Source organism: Myodes glareolus, chromosome X (assembly GCF_982192425.1).
Source record: "Myodes glareolus chromosome X, mMyoGla1.1, whole genome shotgun sequence".
Lineage (NCBI taxonomy): Eukaryota > Metazoa > Chordata > Mammalia > Rodentia > Cricetidae > Myodes > Myodes glareolus.
Window position 1 is genome coordinate 126447217 of NC_142053.1, and position 27966 is coordinate 126475182.

Consider the following 27966-nt stretch of genomic DNA (forward strand, 5'->3'; position numbering starts at 1 on the left):
CTGTATCTTGTGCATATATCCAAAGGATGCTCAATCATACCACAAAAACACTTGCTCAACTATGTTTATAGCAGTTTTATTTGTAATAGCCAGAATCTGGAAACAATCTAGATGTCCCTCAGCCAAAGAATGATAAAGGAAAGTTGGTACATTTGTACAAGAGTATTACTCAGCTGTTAGAAACATGACATCAGAAAATTTGAAGGCAAATGGATGGTAACCCACCTAGAAAGATAAACACGGTATGTACTCACTCATAAGTGAACTGTAAAGAATAACCATGCTACAATGCACAGACCCAGAGAGACTAAGTAACAAGGAGGGACCAAGAAAGGACACATGGATCTTTCTGAGAAGGGGAAATAGAGATTTCCTGAGTATACTGGGGGCATAGAAACATGAGGGATCTGATTGAGGGATGGGTGGAAAAGGAGAGTGCTGACAGAGATGACTGGAAAGGGGGACTTTTCAGGTTGAAGTCTGATGCAAGAGAAACTCCCCTAAGTCTACAAACAAGGCCTCAGCTAAGACTCCTGGCAGTGGTAGATACATAGCCTAAACTGGTCATCCTGTGATTGGATTGATGACTACCCCAGTTATTATCCGAGAGCCATTAGATTCAAACTGTTTTTTTTTCTCTTTATGCCTCTAGGTATAACAAAAACCTTTCGAACTGGTAAAACATCAACACCAGTAATCTATGATAGACTCTCTCTATATATACATACACACACACACACACACACACGCATGCACGCACTCACACACACATATATTAGCAACCACTAAAACAAACAAACAAAAAACTAAAGCAAATAAGCCACTAAAAACCACCACAAATTCTAAACCTAAAAATTCATATGAAAAGTCAAGGGATCCTAACAAACCAACCTTGTCAAAGATATACAGAGTTAGAGGACTGACAATTCCCAACTTCAAAACTTACTACAAATGTATAGTAATAAAAGAAGTATACATTATCATAAGAACAGACATATAAAACAATGGAAGATTTAAGATCCAAAATATAAATGCACATATGGTCAACTGACTTGTCCTGATTGTTTTTTTTTTTTTTTTTTTTTTTGGTTTTGCAATACTGGGGAGCAAGCCCAGGGCCTTGAACATACTATGGAAGCACTGTACCACTAAACTACAACTTGAACCTCAGATCAAGCAATTTTTGAGACAGAGATCAAGACAATTCAGTGAGAAAAAAATTATTTTCAGGATAGTCTGGAACAACTAGATGCCAACATGCTGAAGAATGAAACTAGATTCTCACCTCAAACTATATATATAAACAAACTCAAAATTAATAAAAAGATAAATATAAGAGCCAAAACTAAAATGGAGACTGTGACACATAATCAGAAGGCTAAGGCAGGAAGATGACAGGTTTGAGGCTAGCTGAAGTACAAAGCAGACAAAATATAATCTGAGGAAAGCAATGTCTCCAAATAAAAACCCTACAAAATATTTATAAGTATTCATGACCTTGAGTTACCAATACTTATAATAGTATAATATAATCCCATCGATCAAAAAGCTAAGGCAGCAAGGTCACAGGTTTGAGGCCTGGTAAGATTGAGTACAACCTGAGTGAGACAAACAAAAAACCCCACAAACCACCCTGTAAACCATTATGACAATATATAGGATACCAATAACATGAGCAAACAAAGAAAAAGAAACTGGACAAGAAAAACAGATAAACTGGATAGAATTCACAACTTTCATGTTTTATAAGATACTATCAAAGAATATCAAAGACTCAACTCTTTCTGGGAGCTCTAGGTAGTTAATGGCTGCTAAGAGGGAGACACCGTCACTGGTAAAATAATCTCCATCCATGCTCATGTAAACAACCCTCATTTAAACAACCTTAATTAAATGCAGGAGCACACACACAGATGTGAAACTAGGAGGAATACTTGTTTGGAAAAAGGAATTCAGCAGAGAGAGAGAATAACAGAAGATAATTGGGGGGCATGAATGAAATGTGTGTGTGTGTGTGTGTGTGTGTGATGTATGGAATTGTCAATGTATCAGTTTCTAATGTATTAAAAATGTCAAAAAAATAAACTGAAGAAAAATATTTTTGAAAATATATCTGATATAGACATAATAAAAGAATATAATGAACCCTTGTAGCAAGAAAAATATTAACTAATCAGAGAGTAAGTAAATGATTCCACAAAATACCAAAGCACAAAGATCTATAAAGTACAGAAGTTTTTTTCACGATGGTCAACATGAATAATCATTATGGAAAACACAAACTAGAATCTCAGTGTTACACCACTACTCACACTAGGATTGCTATGATCATAAAGACAGAAATGATAAACATTGGAGAAAATATGAAGAAAGTAGAACCCTTATATTTTGCTATCTGGGATGTAAAATAGTACACACATATACTTTGATAACAGCTTAGCAGGTCCACAAAAAGGCAAACTATGGAGTTACCACATGATTAAGGCATTCCTCTCCCAAACAGATAAACAAGAAATCTGAAAATACAAGGCGAACAAATACCTTATCTAAAATACTTCAGATCAAAAGTATTGCAGACTTGGGACATTTTAAAAATTTTGGAGTATTTGCAAATACATAGATATCTTGAGGATAAAGAGAGTTATTCTGGGAATGAGACTCAAGTCTAAACAAAATATTTATGATTCTAATGTACTTTAAACAAACAGCCTGAAGGAAATTTTACGTAATTTAATGGACTTATGTCTTTGAGCATGACCCTATCTCATTAGTCAGATGTGAAATTTTCTATTTGGAGAGTTGCTTTGGCTCTCAAAAAGTCTCAGTCAGTAAAGTACTTGCCATGCAAGAGCAAGGACCTAAATTCAGATCCCAAGCATCCATGTAAAAATCTAAGCACAGCAGTATGTCTATAACTCCAGCACTGGGGAGCTTGGAGAAAGAAGGACTTGTCAGACTTGTTACAGCTAGTCTAGTTTAGTGAGAAATTATGTCTCAAAATAAGGTAATGGGCCGGGCAGTTGTGGTGCCTGCCTTTAATCACAGCTCTAGGTAGTCAGAGGCAGGTGGATCTCTGTGAGTTCAAGGCCAGCCTGGTCTATAGAACTGGTTCCAGTACTGGCTCCAAAGCCACAGAGAAACCCTGTCTCAAAGAAACCAAAATAAATAAATAAAAATAAGGTGATGGGCTAGAGATAAATGGCTTGGGGATTAAGAACATTGGCTACTTTTCCAGAGAACCTGGCTTCAATCCATAGCACCCACACAGTAGCTCACGACTGTCTGTAACTCCAATTTCAAGGGATTCAATTGCTTAATTCAGGGCTCCAAAGGGACAAGGCAAGCACATGACACATATACTTACACGTAGGCAAAAGACTCACATAAAAACACTGTAATTTAAAAAATAAGGTGAAGGACAACTATAGAAGACAGCTGATATCAAATTCTGGATTCCCATGTGCATACACACCAACATAACAGTTGTGCACAGAGAACTGTGTACATATACTGCACACAGAAAATAAACTCATAAAACATGATTTCGGGGTTTCAGACTATTACATAATTTTGGACTCCCAAGTGTTGGGATTAAAGGCATGCATCACTACTGGCTGGTTGGATTCCAGATTTTTCATTGGGAATATTCAATTAACTATACTGGCACATTAACTTGTACACAAATACTCATAGTAGCATTATTCATAATAGCCAATAATTATTCCAAGCTAGGATGTCTGGCACATAATTATAACCTGGTGTAAGAGTTCCTTCTGTTTGTGCGTTGCTTTCATTGGTTAATGAATAAAGAAAACTGCCTTGGTCTAGTTGATAGGGCAGAACTTAGGTAGACAGAGAAAACAGAACTGAATGCTGGAGGAGGAAGGGCAGAGAGAGAGAAGCCATGGATCCTCCACCTCAGATGGACGCTGATTAGAATCTCTGGTAAGCCACTGCCATTCATGGAGATGGGTTAAACTAATGTGTAAGAGTTAGCCAATAAGAAGTTAGAACTAATGGCCAAGTAGTGTTTTAATTAATACAGTTTCTGTGTCGCTATTTCGGGTGTAAGCTAGCCGGGCAGCTGGGACAAACAAGGAGCCCCGCTCCTCATGTAATAATAACCTCAGCTGCTCAAGAAGCTGAGGCCAACCTGGACAACTTAATGGGATCCTGTCTTAAAAAATATTAAGTAGGATTAAAAAAAAATGAATAGTGGCCGTGGAAATAGCTCAGTGGTAGAGTACTTTCATAGCATTCACAAGGCTTTGCTTTCAATCCCCAGTACCAAGATAAAAAAGAAAACAGAAACAACGCAAATGTGAATAAAAACAAACAAAATGTGATTGGAGGAAGTAGATGAGAAGTATGGAACAGTTTATCAAGGCATGACAAGACTGTTCACTTTTTTTCCACTCAAACTCAGCAGCTGTGATTACTTGTGTATGAGATTGGGCTCTCCAACATGCAGTCATAGAAGGATGAAGTGTTCATGGGGTCATACTTCCCTTTGAAAATTTATATGCAATTAATGGTTGATAAAGATAGAGCTTTTCTTCAGTAGTGTAGCCACTAGTAATGTTCCTAATATGCTTCTGTTAAAAACTCTAAGAAAACTTACTGTGTTTCACATACACAAAAGTAAGCTGGGCAGTGGTGGTAGCGCATGCCTTATGCCTTTAATCCCAGAACTCGGGAGGCAGAGGTAGGCAGATCTCTGTGAGTTCAAGGCCAGCCTGGTCTACAGAGTGAGTTTTGGGACAGCCAGGGTTGCTACACAGAGAAACCCTGTTGAAAGAAAGGAAGGAGAAGGGGAGGGGAGGGGAGGGGAGGGGAGGGAAGGAAGGACCCTCAACAGAGGAATGTAAAATGGCTGAAAGACACTTAAGGAAATGTTCAACATCCTTAGTCATCAGAGAACTGCAAATCAAAACATCTCTGAGATTCCATCTTAACCTGTAAGAATGGCCAAGATCAAAAACACTGGTGACAACTTATGTTGGAGAGGATGTGGGGTAAAGGGAACACTTCTGCATTGTTGGTGGGACTACAAGCTGGTACAGCCTCTTTGGATATCAGCATGGCAACTTCTCAGAAAATTAGGAAACAACCTTCCTCAGGACCCAGTAATACCACCCTTGAGTATATATCCGAAGGATTATCTATCGTACCACAAGGACATGTCCTCAACTATGTTCATAGCAGCACTGCCTGTCATAGCCAGAACCTGGAAACAACCTAAATGCCCCTTTACCAAAGAATGGATAAGGAAAATGTGGTACATTTATACAATGGAGTATTACACAGCAGAAAAAATAATGACATCTTAAAATTTGCGGGCAAATGGATGGAGCTAAAAACATCATATTGAGTGAGGTAACCCAGACCCAGAAAGATAATTATCATATGGACTCATAGGTGGTTTTTAAACACAAAGCAAAGAAAACCAGCCTACAAATCACAATCCCAGAGAACTTTGATAATAATGAGGACCGTAAGGACATACATAGATCTAATCTACATGTGAAGTAGAAAAAGACAAGAAAGATCTCCTGAGCAAATCAGGAGCATGGGGATCATGGGAGAGGTTGAACGGGAGGTGAGAGAAAGGGAGAGGAGCAGAGAAAAATGTATAGCTCAATAAAATCAATAAAAAAAGGGAAATATGTAGCATAATTCATATAATATTTTGCAGGGACTGGAGTTGTAGTTCCAGTTGTAGCTGGTAGATGCCTTGCTTAGCATGAGCAAAGCCTTGTATTTGATTTCTAGCACTACATAAATGCAAAAATTAGGCATGGTGGTGCAAACCTATAATCATAGTACTCAAGGAGATGGAGGCAATAGGAGTACAAGTTCAAGATTATCCATGGCTACACAGCAAATGAGTACATGAGACTCTGTTACAGGGTGGAGCGGGGGTGGGAAAGATTGTTTTGCCATCAAAAAAAAAAAAGAAAGTAGTAAAGTAACATGTCACATGCTTGTAATCACATACTTTTGAAGCTGACAAAATATTTCATGTTTGAGGTGAGGCTGGACTACAGAGCAAATTCCAAGATCACATGAAGCTGTCTAAAGAGAAAACAGGATAGGAGGTAACCACTTGTAATCCCACCACTCAGAAGGTAGAGACAGGAGAATCAATAGTTCAAGGCCAACTTCAGCTATACAGCTGAGTTCAAGGCCAGCCTGGGCTAAATGAGGTCCCATCTCAAGAACTATTAAAGTGACAACAAATGCTGTGACATGGATGAACTCTGCATATATGCAGAGTGAAAAAAAACAGAAACAAAAGACAACAATACATTTTTATGGAACACAATCACATTTACATAAAATACTCAAAAGAGGCAAGTCCATAGTAAAAAATTTGTTGTTAACAGCCTGGGAGAAAAACAAAAAAAGTAACTGTTTCCCCCTTGGGAAGGTGAAATAGACAAGATCTCCTGAGAACATTGGGAGCAGGGGGGTGAGGGAGAAGGGAGGGAGGCAGGGCAAGAGGAGGGGAGAAGGGGAGCAGTGAGGAGAACTTGAGAGAATAGGATAGTCAAGATGGAGGAAGGACAGAGATTAGAGCAAGGAAAGAGATAGCTTGATTGAGGGAGACATTATGGAGTTAGCAGGAAACCTGGATCTCGAGAAATTGCCAGAAATCCAGAAGAATGACCCCAGCTAAGACCCTGTTGTGATCCAGCTGCCCTCACTCCCCCTGACAGTGGAACTTCCTTGTGGTCTGTAATTGACAAGGATGTTTGTGTTCTTTCTGGCTGGTGGGTCTCCACAGAAGCAGTTAGAGGTATAAAAGGTTTTAGCTCTGGGCAAAATAAAGGTTGCTGTTCTTCCACCTGAAAAGAAGTCTCCGTGTTTCAATCCCGGGAACCCCCGCCAGTCTCGGCATCCAGGCCGCGCCAAGACCCTAAGCAATGGTGGAGAGGGGGCCCGATCTTGACTTGCGTAGTAGTCAGACTGATGAATACCTTAAATGTCACCATAGAACCTTCGTCCAGCAACTGATGAAAACTGAGGCAGAGACCCACTGCAGAGCACTGGGCTGAGCTCCCAAAGTTCAGCTGAAGAGTGGGAGGAGTGAGACTATGAGCAAAGAGGTCAAGACCATGATGGGGGCACCCACTGAAACAGTTTACCTGAGCTAATAGGAGCTCACCAACTCCAGCCGGACAGGAAAGGAACCAGCAGAGTACCATCGAATGTGGCTGACAGTTGTATGGCTGGGGCAGACTGTGGGGCCATTGGCAGTGGCACCAGGATTTATCCCTACTGCATGTACTGGCTTTTAGGGAACCTTTTCTCTTTGGATAGATACCTGTTCAGCCTAGATAAAGTAGGGAGGGCCTTGGTCCTTCCTCAAAACAATGTGCCTTACCCTCTCTGTGAAGTGTATAGGGGCTGGAAAAATGGCTTTGCTGGTAAAAGCAACATGGGCTAGATAATGCAAAGAACCTTATAAAGTTAAAGAAAATAAATGCTAAATTAAAACTCTCCCAACTTTTCAGGTTCACACGAGAAATCCAGTCATTTGTTTATCAATAAAGGTGGCTCAAGCCTTTAATCCCAGCAGTTGGGAGGCAGAGGCAAGTAGATTTCTGTGAGTTCAAGGCCAGCCTGAATTTTAGAGTGAGATCTTATCTTAGAAAACAATCACAAAATCTTTAAAGTATTTGTTTTGTTTTTAGATGGAGTTTTCACTAAATTGCCCAGGTTGGCCTTGAAAACACAACCCTCCAGCCTCTGTATCCCAAGTACCTAAGATTCCAGGTGTGTTTCCCTATGCTCTTATTCAATAAATATTTTCACTATACATTTCAAGAAAATTTAATTTTAATCCTGATTAAAAAAAATCAAGGACCATTTAAATTGAACAGAGATACCTTGTTCAATTAGATTCCAGATATCAACTCTCCCCAAATTGAGACAACAGGGCTATTTCTTCAAAAATAATGTACATACTTGGCTCAGGATATAACTCAGTACAACACCTGCCTAGCAAAATACACAAATTCAGATCTACGTGAGACCTAAGAATTCAAGAAGTAAAACCCAGGCATGAACTATTAAGAAAGGATGTTTCCATCCTGGGTCATTCAACGTTGTTGACTAGAACATTAGCCTTGAAGTTATTATCCCTAGAGTCAGGGGGCTGACTCCATCTATCTATACCCAGTTTACATCAACCCAGTATAAAGAGGTCAATCATCCTCCTCCTGCCTGCTCTGCCATGTGCAGCCTCCACAAACAACCACACTACCTACTGGCCACCGTATAAATTTTCTTGAGGTCTAGTTCTTAACCTCTCAGATGATGAGAAAAAGAGATCTCACATAATGAGGTTAAATTACGGGCAGGATTTGGTGCAGTGCTACTATCTCCCTTCTTTCTGCCTTTCCCATCCTCCCATCCTCCCCTCTAGAGGGACTCAGGAATGACCTGTAGGAATGAAAAGTGTTTGTCCTTGCTTCACAGAACACTTGTAGCACTTTTCCACCTGGTCACCAAAGAACATCTCGTTCTGATTAGAGGAACTGCTCCAACACTCAAAGAGAGTCAGATTAGCATTTGTGGGGCGGATCAGGTAGAAGATCTTCTCACCCTAAAAAAAAACAAAAGGATACCATACCAAAGATTTCAAGCAATGTCCTTCTGGGGAAAGAGATGTTCCAAAGGGTCAAATCTCTCTCCCATCCTTCACAACCATAGCAGTATGCCAGACCCATTTCTCAATTTTTATATCTTTTTTTATCCACTGCTGAAATTTTCTTCAAACTTATGAAAACAACTTGAAGGAGGTATTTAAATCAAAACTGTTAGGAGAAATATATACCAAATGCTCACTCTTATTTTAGATGTAATACCAAATGAAAAATAGCCTCTATAGGTAAGATCAATACTACTAGTCCTAGAATTTAAGGCCATATTACTGATGAGAAAAAAAATTGAATCTGCCTTTAAATGCCAATTACACAGTATTCCTTCTCACACCTGCAATCAAAGTTACTAGTTTTAAAAGTTTAGTAACTGCCCAAGGACTTTTAGAAGATTATTCTTCATTAGATGATTATCTGTTGGAAGAATATTTTACTTCCTAATTGTGTTTTGCTTGGATAATCATGATAGATAAAATTTGGTGGGGGGGAAAAACATACCTTGGCATAAGGATAACTCTGGTAGCTTAACTAATATATTATCAATTTAAACATAGAAAACTATATGTTACAAAACTAGATATGTGTACTGTACAACTGGAGAAAATTGATAATCTTCACAGATTGGCTAATAATAGTATTATATCAATTTCCTGATTTTGATAACTATCCTGTAATTAGTTAAGAAAATACTTTTGTTCTTAAGAACTATATAATAAATTATTAGATAAAGAAACACTATGTCTAAAACTACTCACAAATGTCTCAGGAAAAAGTATACAGTAACGTTATTTCATTTGCTTTGGAAGAAGAAAATGAAAGCATTTGTGAATATGGATGAAGAACACAGAGGAAATCATCTCATTATCCTTGTATTTTTCCATGAAAATATTAAAACATGCATTTGCATAACAGCATTTTCATTTACATGCTTCAATTCTTCATGATAAACCAATGAAAACAACTAATTGAAGATATATGATCATTTTGCATAACAACCATAAAGCAAATTTTCTGTTCCTTCCTTGGATCTTCTGATAAGATAACTAAACAGGTGAAAATAATCAAAATTATTTAAAAAATGATTTCCTAACTGCAAATATCTTTTATAGCCACCATACAGTAATTATAAAATCATAACAACCACTAAAAAGAAAATCATAGGAATTATTACTTTGAAAAGAATTGTAATATGTCTGTTTTATCTGTGGCCATTAAGTGGTTATATAATTGTCAAAATTCACAAACATATAAATGAATTCTATGGTACACATATTAAAGTTTGGGGGAGAGAAAACTCATCAAGAATTTCTAAAGAAAATAGATGCTTTCATACATATTGGTAGAAAAGAAATACTAGAAATTTCTAATATTAGAAATAATAGAAATTAGTTCCTTTAAATAGGGAACAGTTGGGACTATCTTAAGGAATCTATTGTAATTCAAACAACTACTTCTGCAGTGCTAGAAAAAAAAAGAAACCAGGGTCTTGCACACGTTTAATAAGCAGTACATCATTAAGTTTTATCCCTAGACCTCAAAAAAAAGTATTATTTTAGAGCTAAGGTGCAGTCTAGGGCCTTCTTTTTGTTTTGTTTTGTTTTTTGGGGGGGAGGGGTTACAGGGTTTCTCTGTATAACAGCGCTGGCTGTCCTAGAACTCACTATGGAGACCAGGCTGACAACCAGGCTGACATCTGAATCACAGACATCTGCCTGCCTCTGCCTCCCAAATGCTGGGATTAAAGGTGTGCCTTCTTATGCATGCTTGCCTCCATCCCCATGTATTATTTTTTTGTTGTTCTTCGTTTTGGTTTGAGGATTTTTGAGACAGTATCTCATGCTTTAGCTCAAGCTGATCTGAAATTTATCATGTAGCTCAGGCTGACCTCTAACTCATGGCAACCTTCCTGCTTCTACCCTCCAAGTGTTGGAATTCAAGGCACAAGACACCATGCCTACCTTCAAAAGCTTTTTTGCTTAAGCACCAAAATTAGAGGCCCCTCTACCAAGTAACAAACCTTGATAGAGCTAATTATGTTAAAGTATTACCCAAATAGAATATGAAAGGCAGATACATCTGGCTACCTCCAGAAGTCATAGTCATTCCTACCTTAAGCACATGGTACCAGACTGAGGTCCCACCAAAGTCAATGTGAAAATCTGTATAGCTATCCCGCACACTCATGAGGCAGTACTTCTGTACATTGGGTCTCTCAAAGACACTTTCCTCTGGCCACAAGTTCTCCACCCATGACAACTTGCGAACGATCTTGGGTGTTTCCACAAGGTTTGAGAGCCTAGTAAAGAAGGTTAAAAGACCTGTAAACTGACTGAAAATTGAAAGTTTAAGCCTGAATAAAATATCCTGGCCAGATAAGACAAATAAATCATTTTCTCTACAGAACCCAAAGGTATATGCAATATTTATTCCTATAAATTTGATCAGTAGTCTTTTTAAATTTATTTATTTTTATTTTATGTGTATTGGTGTTTTGCCTGCATGTATGTCTATGTGAGGTGTCAGATGCCCCAGAACCAGAGTTATAGATAGTTGTGAGCTGCCTTGTGGGTGCTGAGTATTGAACCTGTTCCTGTGGAAGAGTAGCCAGTGCTCTTAATTGCTAAGTCGTCTCTCCAGTCTTGATTTCAGTCTTATTCCATCAGATTCCTAAGTCCTAGCTCCAGATCCTTCCCCAGTAGAAAGTGCTCAGTTCTACTACTAAATTGTTATAGTAATCATTTCACTTTCTGTCTACTTATTCAGCACGTAGTTTATAATAGTTGCATTGTCCCCACCTTGATATCTTCTCTATGAAAAGCCCTTATACTACAGAAACCTCCTGGAGCTCAGTTCCATAAATTTGGCTGTTTTTATCCTATATAAACTCACAAATCTTTTAGAACATTATACTCTCCTGTTTGTTTTGACCTTCAGGAAAGTCAATGAAAACTCTGCAGTTCATCTCTACGAACTATTTAAACAAAAAATTATGCATTCATGTGTATAGCACGTATCCACATGCAACCTAGTCCCCTGGCTTTATTTTCTGTATGTTCCAGTTTTTTCCCCTTTTCTGCATATCTCAAAGCTATCTCACAGGCTATCTGGATGAAGTGATATATAAAGCAACTATAGTTTTTAAATATCTTTAGATTCTTTAATCTTAAAAGCAACAGTAAGGGTTTTATTTTTTTATTTTATTTTTCCATTGAAAAAATTTACACTTCCTCCCCTCCTCCCATTCCCCTCCTGCTCTCCCACTCATCCTTCTCCCTCCCCCTCCCTCCTTAAGAGAGGGCAGGGAACCCTGCCCTGTGGGAAGTCCAAGCCCCGCCCCCCCACATCCAGTCCTAGGAAGCTTTGCATCCAAATAGACAAATAGACTAGGGTCCCAAAAAGCCAGTGAGAAAATGAAAAGTACATAGGACCTTACTGTACACTATTTTTGCATCTTCTTGCAAATCTAACTTTTTAAAATTATCTCAAAGCTTAATATGCCAATAGTCAATAATCAGTAAGTTTTCTAATAACAAAAAGGTATGCTATAATTTCTTGGTATTCACCACAGTTCTAAGTATATAAGTATAGACAGAATATTTTAAAGATTACAACCTTTCACTTTTAAACATAGGCAACCTACCTTTAGAAAAACTACTTATGTTTAATTTTTAGATTTTAGAATCTACTTCCAGAAACTGAGGGCTTAGTTAGGACATTTACGAGGCAAAAATATAAATACTAGGAAGAGTTCAAAGAAAGATGTCCTAAAGTGAAGGAGACAAATTAAGTAAAGTAGATACTGTATAATCTAGTTAATGTTAGAAATTGGAGAAGAGTCAGGTGGTAGTAGTACATACATGCCTTTTATCCCAGCACTTAGGAGGCAGAGGCAGGTGGATTTCTGTGAGTTCGAGGTCACCCTGCTCTACAATGTGAGTTCCATGATAGCCAGGACTATACAGAGAAATCCTGTCTGAAAAAAAAAAAGTAAAGAAAAGAAAACTGGAGAACAAATTGGCTTAGGTATTAATAAAGTTGAATCAATACCCTACAAAGTATATACCACCTTCCCACTCCAAAGGAAGAAACAAACCAAAATATAAATTCAAGTATATCTACAAGATTTAGACAATCAGGCTTTTGTTAGATAGAAAGGGTTTTGTTACCTTTCCTCTCTTACCTGGTATCAGAGAATTCCAAACTAATGACATTGAGGACTTTTTCCCTCTTTCCACTGTAATAATATTTCACAAAATCACCGAGTTTCATCTTGCAGTCAGCCTGGCGGGCCACATCAATCACATCAATCTCTTTGTCAGAACCTAAAATAAAGAAATGAGTACCAAGAGATCTCAGGGCCAAAAAGTTCTTGTCACCTCACCAGCACCTAGCCTTATACTCAGGAATTCTGTCTTCAGATACTTATGTGTTCAGAGCAGAGAGTAGGAATCTATCACATCCTCTTCTCAAGATCTGGGTGGAGGCCTGTTAGGGACTCTCATATAGTCTATTGGTCATGGACATGCTTCTTTATTTCTTCTCTTCCACTCTCCCCACAAACTTATGCTCCAGTAATAAATAGTATGTAAGAACATGTGTCAGAGAAAATGATACCTAAAATTTGCCAGGTTAAAAAAATGGGAGAGGGACCAACTTAATTTTGTTTGATCTGTTAATAGAAGAGAATAAAGCAAATACTGTCATTAGCTATGCATGCACACACGCACATACACACAAAATTAAAATGGAAAAAAATATGGACTAGAATTCTGTCTCTTTGCCTTGCCAAAGAATGACTCTGGGCAAGGCACTTCACATCATATTCTCAAGATGGCTAGATTAGAGAAGTGTATCAAGTTCTTTTGTTTCTGTTATGTTTGAGGTAGGCTCTCTCTATGTAGCCTTGGCTATTCTGGAAATCACTATGGATTAGACTCAAATTCACAGATATTTGACTGCCTCTGCTTTCCAGGTGCTGGGCTTAAAGGTAGTATATGCCACCACACCAAGTATGACTCAAGTCTTGATGGGAATAGGTAATGTCATGGTTAAAAGGGTCTGTGGTGTCTTACCTACATAGTGTTCCACATCCCTCACAGTGAATGATGGAGAGGGCAGCGTCATCCCCAATCCATCCTTCTTCAAGACGAGGATAGGCACACTGAAACTATTCTCTTCCAGGAATTCCACCGTTAGCTGACTTCCCGTGGGCTTCAGAATCACTTCATCTGAGCTGTGTGGGTCACAGGAGAGAAACCTTGACTTTGAGATTTTGTTCACTAAAGGCCTTAATGACTTCTCATGTTAAGGACATAGCCTTCCTGAGGGAGTCTTATATGGCATACACCTCATATGCCAGAAAAGAAATGACCTCTCCAAAGCAGGAGACAAGGTCACTGACAGAGGTGGGAATATATGGTGAACAGACTGCTCTTCTCTGAATAATAAAGGAAACTAGTCAATAGCTTACCTAAGGAAAGATATAATTAACAATTTTGACTCATTTGTTCTAACCCAGAATAGCAACATCCAATTTAAAATGTTAGTGAAGAGAACAAAGACTGACTTTTTACAAAACAGTATATAAACACTTTCTCAATACATGCACTTATAAAATGGAAATTCTTTTTTAAATTTTTCATAAAATATATTTTGATGACATTCTTTCCCCTCCCTCAACTCCTAGGCATGATAGAAAAAAAGATAGTAGATACATGAAGGTATAGATTAGTACCAGAGCATTTACTTGGCTTGCATTAAGTCTATGATTTCAATCTCCAGAACCAAAAAGAAAATGAAAGAAAAAATAGACTATGAAGAAAAGGAAAATGAATCGTATCAAAATAAATATATTAAGCTCAGCATCTGTTTCACTCTCTATGTAGTTCTAGATGGCCCAAAAAATTAAAGTGCAAAAAGTAAAGCCATAAAGGTACTAGGGAAAAACATCTAAGAGATAAGACCCAGTTGCTACTATAATGGTTAGTAAATAAATTGATCTGCACTAAAAACTAAAACTCTCTGCAAAGAAAGCTGTTATAAATTAGTTTTCTTCAGTGGAGTCTCACTGGCTATATTAATCACACTTAAGCGTAGACTCCATGCCCAGCAGTAGATGGCCAACACCAAATTAATTCAAAGTTATTTTTCTAGGTTTTTTGTTTCATATTGCTTTGTTGGGGCTTTTTTTTTCTTTTTTCGGTCTTGTCTTTTGTTGACTTAATGTTTTGTGATGCTTTTTATGTGTATGTTGGGGGCACAGAGAGATTTTCTTGTGGGGTTGTTTTTGTATTGTATGTTTTTTTTTCTAAAGAGAGAAATAAAAAGTGCGGAGTTGGGTGGATGAGGAAGACCTGGGAGGAGTTGGGAGAGGGGAAAAGCATGATCACAATGTGTTACATGAAAAAATAATTCTCAATAAAAATCTGAGAAATGTTTTAGAAAAAAAAATGAAAACTGTCAATATAGAAGATTCATAAATAGCCAGGCAAGGGTGTTATACACCTTTAACCTCCACACTCAGGAGGCATAGGAAGGCATATCTCTGTGAGTTTGAGGCCAGCATAGTCTACACAGTGAGTTCCAGGACTGTCAGGGCAATAGAGAAACCTTATCTTGAAAAATCAAAACCAAACAAAGGAGTCATAAATATACAAAAATCAACCTCTTTCATAATTAAGGTAGCAAAAGTTAAAATAAAAAGATTTCACTAAATTTTGATCAGAACAACAAAAAGTTTAACATTAAAAAAAATTGTTGGCCAGGATATAGTAAAATCAGAGCCTTGACAAAATGTCTGTATATAAAAACAACTGGCGATATTTAAAGATTCTTCAGGCATATTCTTTTGACCTAACAATTTCACTTTCACATAGTTAAACCTACAACTGTACTTGTCACATATGCAAAAAACTTAAACACAAAAATATTCACTAAGGCTTCGAATATAGCCCAGTAGTAGGGTACTTGCCTAGCATGCGTAAGGCCTAGGTTCAGTATTTACCACTGAAAACTAAAGATATTAACTACAGAAGCTTTCTCAATAACAGTATAATACTGGAATCAATTTAAATAGCCATCAATAAAAGACTGGTTAAATAAAATACATATCCAATCAATGAAATACTAAATGACCATGAATGAGAATAAAGAATATCTGTATAATATTTGTGGATTATGTGGATTATATATTTGTGATTTCATGTCCAAGACATATAATTTAGGTTTAAAAACAAAAGTAATGTACAAAACATAGTGTTTCTGTTGTTTCAAAAAACAAAAAAGGACACACAAAACATATATGTGGATACAAAGAGTATTTTTGAAAGAATGTAAAAGAAATTAACTGACATAGGTAGAAGAAAGGATCTGAGGGGTCTGAGGTAGACGAACAGCCTTTAATTTTTTTTAAACCAATAAATTAGAAAAATAATCTAAATAACACTTGAAGAACAGGAAACCTGAAAACAGTTCAAATGAATTAAAAAAACCACACATTATTTATCCAACTCATTGTTTTTGTTCAAAAAGTACTTAATTTGTTTTTAATAAATCCAGGTTAATTGGGAAAAAAAAACCCAAAAACATTTTTGGCTGAAAAAGAAATACAAGACAACAGAATGTTTTAGTGTTAAAGTTTTCTCTCCTCTACAATGAGAGAATTAAATTTGCTGATCATTAAAAATTCTTTCAGACATTAAATGGAAGACTGTTATGAGTATGGAAGAGGAAACGGGGAGGGAATAAGAAAGGATCACTGAATAGGTGACTATGATCAAAGTACATTTTGTAACATATGGAAATGTCATAACAAAGCACATTACTTCATAAAATTAATATACACAGGGGAAAACAAAAAGAATTCTTCCAATTCTAGCATTCCTCAGATGCTTATAAATTGACTAAGACAAATGTTGCTTCCCAACTACTGCAGATTTTTGTAAATAGACCATAATGTACTCTAAACATCGAGTGAAGCTCTAGCCACTGTTACTTAGAAACTGACCAAAACAGAAGTTCCCACCCATAGGAGATTTTGCAGGGCCCAGAAGATATCCAGACATGAGAGAAGCACTGTCAGTTGAGAAGCTGAAGGGAAATATGTTCAGCTTTCCATAGCCCTGATGCTTAATATTCCTTTGGACAAATAGTCCTCACCTGTCGAAAGTCCTACCCCGGAGTTCTCGAATAAACATAGAGCTCCCAGTCTTCACTGGCTTTCCCTTGTGAGTATCATGCCCTTTGGAAGACACACGGCGTTTCTTCACTAAACCAGAAAAAGACAAGAGGTCATGAGTTAGAATGGCCAAGAGCTAAGATTCCAAGAACAGAGGCCTCCATACTCAATAGGTTATTTTCTAATCTAAAACCCCAGGAGGCATCTAGAATTAGAGACTCTCTTATACTCAGAAAAGTTCCTGGGGAAAAGAGTGTGCTTCCTCTAGGCAGTTGCTAAATAGGGAGGGAGATAAAGCTATGTACTTCTGTCCTCTCTGTGCAATAGCTGCAGGCATGCCGGACTTGCGTAAGAAGTGATGTCTGAGACATTCAGGCAAAGGCAATTTGCACAAAGGCAAATGCTCTCCAAAACTACCTTTAATTTGTTCCTCCCCTTGATCACTTCCTGATGAAAATTCTGACATCTACTTACTAATGGAGGGTCCATGTAAGACCTCACAGTTGGGGCAATGGTATAGGTCGATATCAGCAGCTTTCTCCTCTTCAACACCAACACAACTGGAAAAGAAAAAAAAAATAGCCAAGGTTTGTACAATTTTTTTTCTTTTAAAAGTTCTAGAACAGTGAGTACTGCACAGCACATGTAGCTATTTATATTAATTAAAATTAAGTAAAATTGGGGGCTAGAGAGATCGCTCAGCAGTAAAGAGCACTGGCTACTCTTCCAAAACACCGAAAAGACTGGGGTTTGATTCCTAGCACCCAGATGGCAGTCCACAATCCTCTCTAACTCCAGTTTCAGGGGATCTGATTTTCTCTTCTTGCCTCCACTAGCACTAGGCACATAGTGCACATACATATATGTGGGTAAAACACTCATACATATAAAAATAAATAAAAAATTTTAAGTAAAATTTAAGAGTAGTTTTTTTTATCACCGTAGCTATATTTCATCAGCCACATGAAGTTAGTAGCTACTATATCATGCAGACTACAAAACATTTTCATCAATGCAAAATTCTACTGGTCAAAAACAATAATGACAAAATGACATTAAAACTTCATTAGAGTTGGGCAGTGGTAAGATAAGCCTTTAATCCCAGCACTCAGGAGACACAGGAAGGCAGATCTCTGTGAGTTTGAGGCCAGACTGATCTACAAAGCAAGTTCTAGGACAGCCAAAGCTGTTACACAGAGAAACCTTGTTTTAAAAAACAAATAAAAACTTCATTAGGGTTCAGAATGATCAAAGCTGAAAGAAACTAGAGCATTCGTATGCGAATGAGCAGAAATATATAAACCAAATAAGTAATTCTAAATGCGTCAAATAGCCACATTTAAAAGACAAAAAGAGCCTGATGTTCTAGTCCAAACTTCTAATTTCCACATTCTGGCATTCTGGAGGCAGAGGCAGGATTATCAAGTGTTTCTGGCTACCCTCAAATATTAGACCAGCCTGGGCTATATCGGGAAAACATGTCTCAAAATATTAAAAACAGTTCTTATTTTAATGACATTTTATCTTGCTTATGTATCCAAAATACTCTTTCTTTCTCTTTCTCTCTCTCTCTCTCTCTCTCTCTCTCTCTCTCTCTCTCTCTCTCTCTTTCTTTCTGTTTTTATTTTCCAAGACAGGGTTCCTCTGCAACTGCCCTGGCTGTCCTGGAATTCAAAGAGATCCACCTGCCTGTGCCTCCCTAGTACTTAGATTAAAGGTGTGAGCAATCACATCTGGCTCCAAAATACTATTTCAACATAGAACCCAAACTTAGAAATTTGCTGAGATAATTAAATAAAATTACTAGAAATATTTTACAGTCAACAACTATGAATGAAGAATTTTAGGTAATCTTTTGCAGCTTCATTTGAATTTTCTACTTGCTACAATGACCACATGTTATTTCATATTTTAAAGTTTAAGAGAGATTTAATTTTGTATACTTGTACATAAAGCAATAGTTTCACATACTAAACACTTCCTTCACAAAGGAAGGTGACAAGAACCCTTTAAATAATTTCTGGCTATGGTTAAATGTTTAATTTTTTTTACTAACCACATACAATGAGGTGCATAAAAACATGGTAGAGCTCAAATTATTTCAGCCAAGATCATGCCAAATTTCCTGAAATCAAGTCCCTTTCATCTTTCCAACTCTATGTCTATAAACCTGTAGGATGTCAAGAAATCAGGAAACCATCAACTTTGTAGAGGTTAGAGGAATCAAGCAGATAATGTACATAAAGTTCATAGCACAATGAACACAGAGACAGGCACAGAGTAAATGATTCTACTTTTTGCCAAATCCAGATTATCACCCCTCACTACCCTAAAGCTTTCTGCTGTTTTTCCCCTTCAAGAAACACTTGCCAGGCTTGGTGGTACATGCATTTATTCTGTGGTTATTTGAATAATGCCCCCCACAGGCTCATATGTTTGGATACTTGTTTCCCCAAACTGCAGAACTACTTAGGAAGGACAGGGTGTAACCGTGTTGGAGGAGGTGTGTCACTGGAGGCAGGCTTTGAGGTTTTAACAGACTCCAATCAATCCCAGTGTGCTCTCTAATTCCAGCTTAAGGTTTAAGGTGTGAGCTCTCAGCTATTTCTGCTGCCTTGCCTTCTCTCTGCCATCATAAATGTGGATTCTTTGGAACTATAAACCCTAATTCAGCACTTTCTTTCATAAGTTGCTTTGGTCATGGTGTTTTATCACAGTAATAAAAAAGTAACTAATATACCAGTAATATAAGAACTTCAGAGATGGGAGCAGGGGAATCAGGAGGCCAGCTTTGGTTAGATTAAACTCATTTAAAACCAAAATACATCTAAGAGAGACATACATGGATCTAATCTACATGGGAAGTAGAAAAAGGCAAGATCTCCTGAGTAAATTGGGAGCATAAGGACCACGGGAGAGGGTAGAAGGGGAGGAGAGAGGAAGAGAGGGGAGTGGAGAAAAATTTATAGCTCAATTAAAAACAATAAAATAAAATAAAACCAAAATACAAAAAAACCCTTCCTTACTTTCCAAGTTTAACCAAATATGGTTTTTCTTCAAGGAAACTATTTTCTCCATACTAGTACCACTCAAAGTGTAATCCATAGTCCAATACTGATCTATGAACTGTTGATTACAGATCTATGTTAAGTACAGAAAGTGAAAATAGGTATAACTTCTCAGCAATCTGACAGGATGCTTTAATAGCCACTGAATCTAATAATGAAAAATTGGAGTTTATTATATTGCTTTTTGTTCACATAATTATTCTAGTCATTCTTTTTAGTCTACAAAATCCATTTGTTATAGAGTGAAAATAAAGGAAACTATTTGCTGGTTCTTCATCATAGAGTCTAAGGAGCACTGTGTTAAGAGTTCTATCAGATGGAAGCTTTGTATTCTTCCAGGCGTTGACAACTCAGGGAAGTTCAGTAGGTGACCTTTTTAACTCTCCTGTGAGAATCTGAGATTATCTCTACTCTGTGCCTTAGTTTCTTTTCCTGTCACCATGACAGAATGTCATGAACAAAAACAACTTAAGGACAGCTCATAGTTCACAATTTAAAAGGGGCATGTCAGTAGGAAAGTCAAGGCAGCAAGTATTTGAAACATCTGGTCACATTGAGTCCAGGTCAGGAAGAAGAAAGCAATGAATATCTACTGCTGCTCAATTACTTTTCTGTTAACATCATCCAGAAAAGTGCCACTCACAGTGTGCGGGTCTTCCCACCTCAATTAAAATACAATCAAGATAATTTCCCACAGGCATGCTAAGGTTCAACTCTCAGTGATACTAGCTTTCATCAAGTTAACAACTAATGTTATCCATCAGGCCTTGTGTGAGATAATGACTGTTCTTTAAGTTTCATACCAGGCAGTCATACCACTTCCTGCTCTTCTTTACTTCCAGTTACCCTTCTCCACATCACATACCTTCACTCAAAGAACCTGCTCACAGATTTTTCTCCACCCCAAATCTTTTCAATATTCAACCTACTATCAATATTAGCATGGAGACCCAACTTCCTGGGTTCATTCTTCTTTGATCTTATCATCTTCAGATAGTTACCCTCACTCTCATTTCAGCTACTCATATGACCATCCCCCAGATTTTGTCCAGCAGTTGTTTCATCTCCGGAATATGAAATACAAGCACCATTTCTTTGACCATAAGTATATCAATGCAGGTCTCACTACACCTGTTTTTTGTTCACAAAAAACCCTAGCTGTTCCTATTTTTCACCCACTCTTTATTTAATTTGTTCTGTTGTTTGAAATGAGGTCTCACTGTGTAGTCCTGGATGGCCTGAAACTCAGAGATCTGTTTCTGCCTCCTGGCACCAGGATTAAAGGCCTGTGCCACAACACTACACTCAGTGCATCCCTTTAACTTTATGCTTTGCTTTCAGACAAGGTCTCACTGTGTAGTTTAGGGTGACCTTGAACTCATAATCCTTATGCCTCAGCTCCTGAATAATGGGATTATAAGCAAGCACTGGGATTACAGGCCTATGGAACCAAATCCACCTATTCTTGACTTCAACCTATTTACTATCTAGCTTAAATTCCAGCATTCTTCACTTGCCCTACTACAGTGCAACATATTTACAAACCTATCCCTAGTTCAATCCCACTATCTAACACTAGACTACTGGGTGTGCTGAATAAAAAAAAATAATCGCCCATTGAACTGGGGACAAAATAAATTCACTGTCTAAAATACATAAATTATACTGCTTGATAATCCTACAATTTCCTATTTAGCTCTTTCCATCCCACAATCCACAGTAAACTTCAAATCTTGATCCCACTATCTCTCCCTTATCTCCATGCAAATAACTTACTTCCTTCTTAGAAAAAAAAACAGAAATGAAATAAACAAGAACTAATTTGACTTCCTAGTACCAACTCCACTTTCTTTACCCATCCTTTCCTCCTATTACAATGGGAGTACTATTTTTCCTTCCTCCTAAAGTCAGGATTTGAATCTAGGTAATATAGCTTTTTACTTCCTCAATTAATTGTCCCTTCTTTCTAAAGTATCTTCAATCTCTTATCCTGTTTCTTTCTCTACTTTCTTTACAATACCATTTAAACAAGTGCACTGACCTTAATGAACAACAACAAAACAACCCTCATTCTACTTTTCTTTCATCCCCTCTTGTCTGCTCCCCCTCTGAGAGTTCAAAGTCAAACATCTTTCTACACTCACATAGTTCAAAATGACATTTTTTAAAAAATGGGAGTAAAGGCGTACGCCACCAAGGCCTGCCAGTTTTATGCAGATTTTGTGCTGTGCTGACTACCATATCTGTTGTGGTCTTATGAGTGCAACGACTCTACCCTGTCCAGAAGACATTATTTCACAGCACTCAGGAAGCAGAGGCAGGCAGATTTCTGTGAGTTCGAGGTCAGCCTGGTATACAGAGCAAGTTCCAGGATAAGCTCCAAATCAATACAAAAAAACCCTGGCTCAAAAAACCAAAATACAAAAATAACCTGCATAAAACCAAGCTAATTAAAACTCCAGCACAGTGCTGGTACACACCTTTAATCCTAGCACTCGGGAGGCAGAGTCAGGCAGATCTCTGTGAGTTCAAAGCCAACCTGGTCTACAGAGTGAGTTCCACGAAAGCCAGGGCTGTTACATAGAAAAACCCTCATAAAACAAACTAACTAACTAAATAAATAAATAAATGAAGAAAAGAAAATGCCATTAGATCCATTATATGCTAATAAAAAACTAACATGTATATAATAATTTCTATTTAAACTATCATAATTATTATCAGGAAAACTAAGGCCTCACAGAGATGAAATACTTTGACAATAATTGGTGTACAGTAACAATAATGTTATTCCATCCATCCTCCAATATCAGATGTTAACATACTCCCTTGGAAGAAGAAATTAATACTGTTTTAAATTTATGTTTCTTAAATGTGGGCCTCATTTACTTATTGAATCAAAAACTGAGGTTGAAATCTAGCTTTCTTAATGGGTCTTTCAAATAATTGTGATGCACACTAAAAGGCACTGCTCTACAAATCAGAGTGTTCTGCACAACTCAACTGCCTTACAGATGAATGAAACTATGTGGCATTTTTTTCAAATTTTGAAAATATTGTCTCTAGAGTTAGAAAATCTGAAACTCAAATCTACGCTCAGAAAGTCACTTAATCTCCACAGAATGATTTTTTTTTTCTTTTAGAGACAGAACTCATTCTATAGACCAGGCTGCCTCAAACTTAAAGAGATCTGCCTGCCTCTGCCTCACAAATGCTGGAACTAAAGAGTGGTGGCAATCACCCCCTGGCAGGTCCAGATTTTTATCATCAAAATAACATAGTTGTCTTTCTTCACTTCCACTCCAGGTAGTAACTTGTCATTATGCACCATAATCCTTAACTGAACTTCAAAAGTCTATCAAAGGTTTAAACAGATTTCTATAATCTTTAGGCATTTGTGGACACAAAATCTGTGAGATTGGGCAGGAGAAATGGCTCAGTGATAAGAGGGCTTGCTCTGCAAGTCTGAGGACCTTAGAAAACAGATCCTAGTACCCAGGAAAAACTCAGGTGTGGTAGTAACCCAAGTCCCATGAGGGGCAAAAGCAGGAAGAAGAGAAGAAGGGACTTGCTAGTCATTAGTTTAAATGAAGATTCAGTGAGAGACTGTCTCAAGGAAATAAACCAGAGAGTGATACAGCAAAACACTTAATGTCTTCCTTTGGCCTCTGTGGGCTCACAAGTATATGTTAATACTCATACACATACAAAATCACATGACACACACACTGAGTCTGCATGATTAACTATTGTAAGCAATCATGAAAAGTCCACAATATTTAGTAATTTCCAATTGAGCTAAAGTAAAACCTTAGAGTTCAATGAGCACGGCAGAGTGAGGGTGTACTGAGTAAGCAAGAGCAGCCAGCTGCCCATTAAGGATCTGGTTTTCAGCTAGGTTCCTTGTTCTCTGACAACGCAAAGAAAGAAGAGATTTTTAAAACTGAATGCTTTCAAGAAACTTGTGTCAGAATGTACAAACAAAAACAGAATACACCTTAGAAATGTGATTAAAGACAGATCTGGCCAATAAACCCATAATTAAGTTTCAGCTGGGCAGTGGTGGCATATGCCTTTAATCCTAACACTCAAGAGGAAGAGGCAGATAGATCTCTGTGAGTTCGAGACCAGTCTGGTCTACAAAGCAAGTTACAGGACAGCCAGGGCTGTTACATAGAGAAACCCTGTCTTGAAAAACAAAACAAAACAAAAACTTCTTAAGTTTCAGTAGCTAATATAAGAAAACAAATAATGTATGTATATAAACATAAAGGGAATGACCAAGTAACTGGAGCCAAACATACGCATGACAAGGTATCAGAAACACATTTTAGATGACTATTTAACAATCTGGCAGATACCCACATTATAATGTTAGGTGTGGGGGGCAGGGAGGCCACAAAATGGTATTTATGATATAATCCTAACCTATAAAAACATACATTATAAATCAAAAGACAAGAGTTAGTACAGCAATGTAATCAACAGTGAATTGTACCTAACAGACTAACAGATGATTTTTTATTTCCATCTATTACTTTCTGCATTTTCTATAATGGATATGTCTCACCTGTACAATAAGAATTTTTTTTTTTTTGCACAGGCCAGCCTTGAACTTGCAATCCTTCTTCCTCAGTCTCCAAAGTAGCTGTAATTACAGGCCTGTACCTCAAAGCCCAGGTTTTTTTTGTTGTTGTTGTTGTTTTGGTTTGGTTTTTTAAAAATCACTCTTTTAAAAATCTGGGTTGGGGCTAATGAGATGGCTCAGCAGGTGGTGCTTGACACCAAGCCTGAAAACCTGAGTTCATTCCTGGTCTCACTTGGTAGAAGGAGAAAACTGACTCCTGCAAACTGTCTTCCGACCTCCACATGCATATCATGCCATATGTGCACACAAGCAAGCCTGTGTACATACATACACACAAATAAATAAATAAATAAATGATTTTAGAATCTAACTTTCAAGAACTAGAGTGATGGCTCAGTGGATAAAGAATGTTTGCTATAAAAGCAAGAGGACCTGAGTTCAAATTCCCAAAACCAACATAAAACTGAGCATGGCCATAAGTTGCATTACCCTAGCACTGAGGGGAAACTGCCAAGTGGATTTCTAGAGCTCACTAGCCAGCTAGCCTAACCCAAATTCTGGGTTTAGTGAGAGAGTGTGCTGATGTGAGTCTGGTGTATATACATCCCTGTGTGCACATGCAGGGACTTGGAGAGAATGTCAGGTATGTTACTCACAGCAGCACACTCTCTCACCGATCTAACTTTTAGGCTGGAGAGAAGGCGCAATGAGCAAAATGCTTACTAGACAAACATGAGGACCTCAGTTCAGTCTCCAGAATAGATACAAAAACCTTGGAGTACATGTAATCCCAGTGGTGGGGAGACAAAAATGAGAAGATTCCTGGGGCTCTTTCGTCAGCTAGCCTAGCCTACTTATAAAATACCAGGCCAATGGGAGACCGTATCTCAAAAAAAAAAAAAAAAAGGTGGGAGGCTCCTAAGCAACGAAGCCTGAGATTGACCTCTGGCCTCCACATACACACACCCAAGTGTACACACCCACAAACATAAACACATACACAAGCAAAAAAAAATTTTAACTTTCAGACAGGTATAGACAAAGTAATTTATGGAATGTCAGTTATGGAGTCAGACACAGAATAAGTACTTAGGAAGCATTCATTCCTGTTTTCTGCTTCCAGATAGCAATACTGTAAGCAAAAGGCTGTTTTTCCAGATACTGAACTTACACACTTCATATACAACCCAAACTAATGGCCATAGTGCAATAGCTTTTTCATAAAGTCACTTTAATTTATTCAAAAACATACTCAACATCTATTGCATGTTTAGCACTGAACCAGATTCTAAAAATACTAAAAATAAGAAAAAGATACCTGTATTCCCAGGCAGTGACACAGACATACGTGTAACTATAAGATGAAATTTTTAAAATGAAGATGTATACAAAGTATAAGAGGAATCCAGAGGAAGAAGTATTCTGTGAGCTGTATAGGGGAGAGCATCAAAGGTATAGTACATGCAAAAACAAAGGAGCATAAAAAGGAGAGTCTCCCAGGGTTGGAGGTAATTTAGCTTGCTGGGTCATAAAGAACAAGGCTGGCATAAGGGGTTTACACTTTTAATTCCCACACTTAGGAAGTAGAGGCATATGAATCTCTGTGATACCAAGGCCAGCCTGAACTACATTTCAAGTTGCAGACCAGTCAGGCTAAGTAGTGAGACCTTGTATCCCAAAACAACGGGGTAGGTATGGCAAGAAACTAGATAAACTAAGTAGATCATAAAAGGTCTGTCTCTCACAGAAAAAAAAAAAACCAAACGTGAATTTTACTCTGCAGGGGAACCACTGAGAGAATAATTTAAGCTGAGGAGTGACACCTGATCAACACTATTAAAAACAACCAGGGATATTGACTTCTTTTGGGTATGTGTGATACTGGGAATTAAACCCAGTCTCTTATACATGCTAGGTAAGAGGTTACCACTAAGTTATATCCCAAGCTCTTTACATTATTTTCATTTTGAGACAGAATCTTGCTAAGTTGCCCATGTTGTCCATCAACTGGCTCTCTATAGTTCAGGCAGGCCTTGAACATGAGACCCACTGACCTCAGTCAGTAAATTATAGAGTATTGCAAATTAGACAGGACTTCCTTCAGAAAGCTGGGATTATAAATTCATGCCACCATGCCTGGCTACGATTTTTTTTTTTTGAGACAAGGTATCATGTGTCCCAAGCTGGCATGGTACTACTATGTCACTCCCAAGTCATGAGATTACAAGTGTATGCCATCACACCCAGTTTATGCAATGGTGGGGATTGAACTCAGATCTTCCAGTGTGCTGTACTACATTCCCCGGCCCTGGAAAAGGTATCACCCCTTAGTTTGTCCCCAATACACACACACAAAAAAAAAACATAGAGCAGAAAGTAGAACTCTGTACCAGGTACATAATAAATGATCAGTAAAAATCAATTAAATGTGAACTTGGACGTACTGCATCAAGGCAGTCTCAGCTTAGGTCAGAATTCTGGTAATACCAGTACTTTTCCTTTGCTTTTGAGATTATAGAACAGCTCTTCTGAAAGTTAAGACTGACAACTAAAAATTCTTGAATCTAATATATAGCTGAAGGATACCATGTACTGCTTTTTTATACTCTAGTGTGCAAATCCTCCCAGTAATAGGATAATATTAGGATTTTTATTACATACACTAACTTCACTAGAAACTTGGGTGACACGTGCATTCATTCTGTTGTTTTACCCTGTATCTTTTACATTTAATTTAGGTAGATGGTTCTGCAGACAGCGCAAAAATAATATTCCAGTTCTTCCTCCATTAACTGAATGCTATGAAAGAGGTATTGATTTGTAAGGGAGGCTCACAGAAATAAAACGCAGCAGGCCAAGGCTGCTGATAGTAAGTTACAAAGAAATCCACGTTCTTGGACTCAGATATCTCAAAAATGCAGTACTGCCTCCCGCAAAGACAACATATGAGGGAAAACACAACAGGCAAGATACGAAACTGATCCTCTCTTTGTAGCTAGAATGCAGCTACAAAATCATATAAGCACACAAGGCCCTTGTCTGCAAGGACGGATAGAAAAACCTAGGTCTGGTGGTGGGGAACTGAAAGTAAACTGAGGGAGAGGCTAGCCTCGGAGTAGGGGTAGAAAAGGGGACCCTCTCCTCTCGGAGAGGGCTGGTGAGCACACGACACACCTGGCCAGCCTGGCTGGCCCTTCTTACCTGCCGTGAAACCAGTCCTGGCACATGTCACACTCGATCATGAATCGGGTCACATCGTAAGGCAGCCGGCAGAGGCAATACACCGGCACCGAGGCCATCTTCACAGGGGGGTGGGTCGCTTTGCGGCGGGCCAGCTTTGGGCCTTTACGAGGGTCAGAAGGCAGCAACCAGCGCCTTTCTGAGCGCCTTGCCTAGACGGCGGCTGGACACAAACACCACTTGTTACAAAGTGAAGCCGGCCCCCCGGGTTTCCGAACCGTCCCGCGT

General features: G+C 38.0%; 1 protein-coding gene across 5 annotated transcripts in view; it reads right to left on the bottom strand.

Annotated features, from left to right (window-relative positions):
* Positions 1–27966, bottom strand: part of Phf8 (PHD finger protein 8) — a 93908-nt gene that overhangs the window by 64332 nt on the left and 1610 nt on the right. For all 5 annotated transcript variants that reach the window (XM_087902907.1, XM_087902908.1, XM_087902906.1 and 2 more), the window contains exons 2-8: positions 27700–27901; positions 17317–17402; positions 16824–16932; positions 13739–13899; positions 12847–12988; positions 10776–10962; positions 8449–8611 (exon numbers count right to left, since the gene is read on the bottom strand). In XM_087902907.1, coding sequence (XP_087759033.1) covers positions 8449–8611; positions 10776–10962; positions 12847–12988; positions 13739–13899; positions 16824–16932; positions 17317–17402; positions 27700–27797 — 946 coding nt within the window. In that variant the 5' untranslated portion in view covers positions 27798–27901. The remainder of the gene's footprint in view (positions 1–8448; positions 8612–10775; positions 10963–12846; positions 12989–13738; positions 13900–16823; positions 16933–17316; positions 17403–27699; positions 27902–27966) is intronic.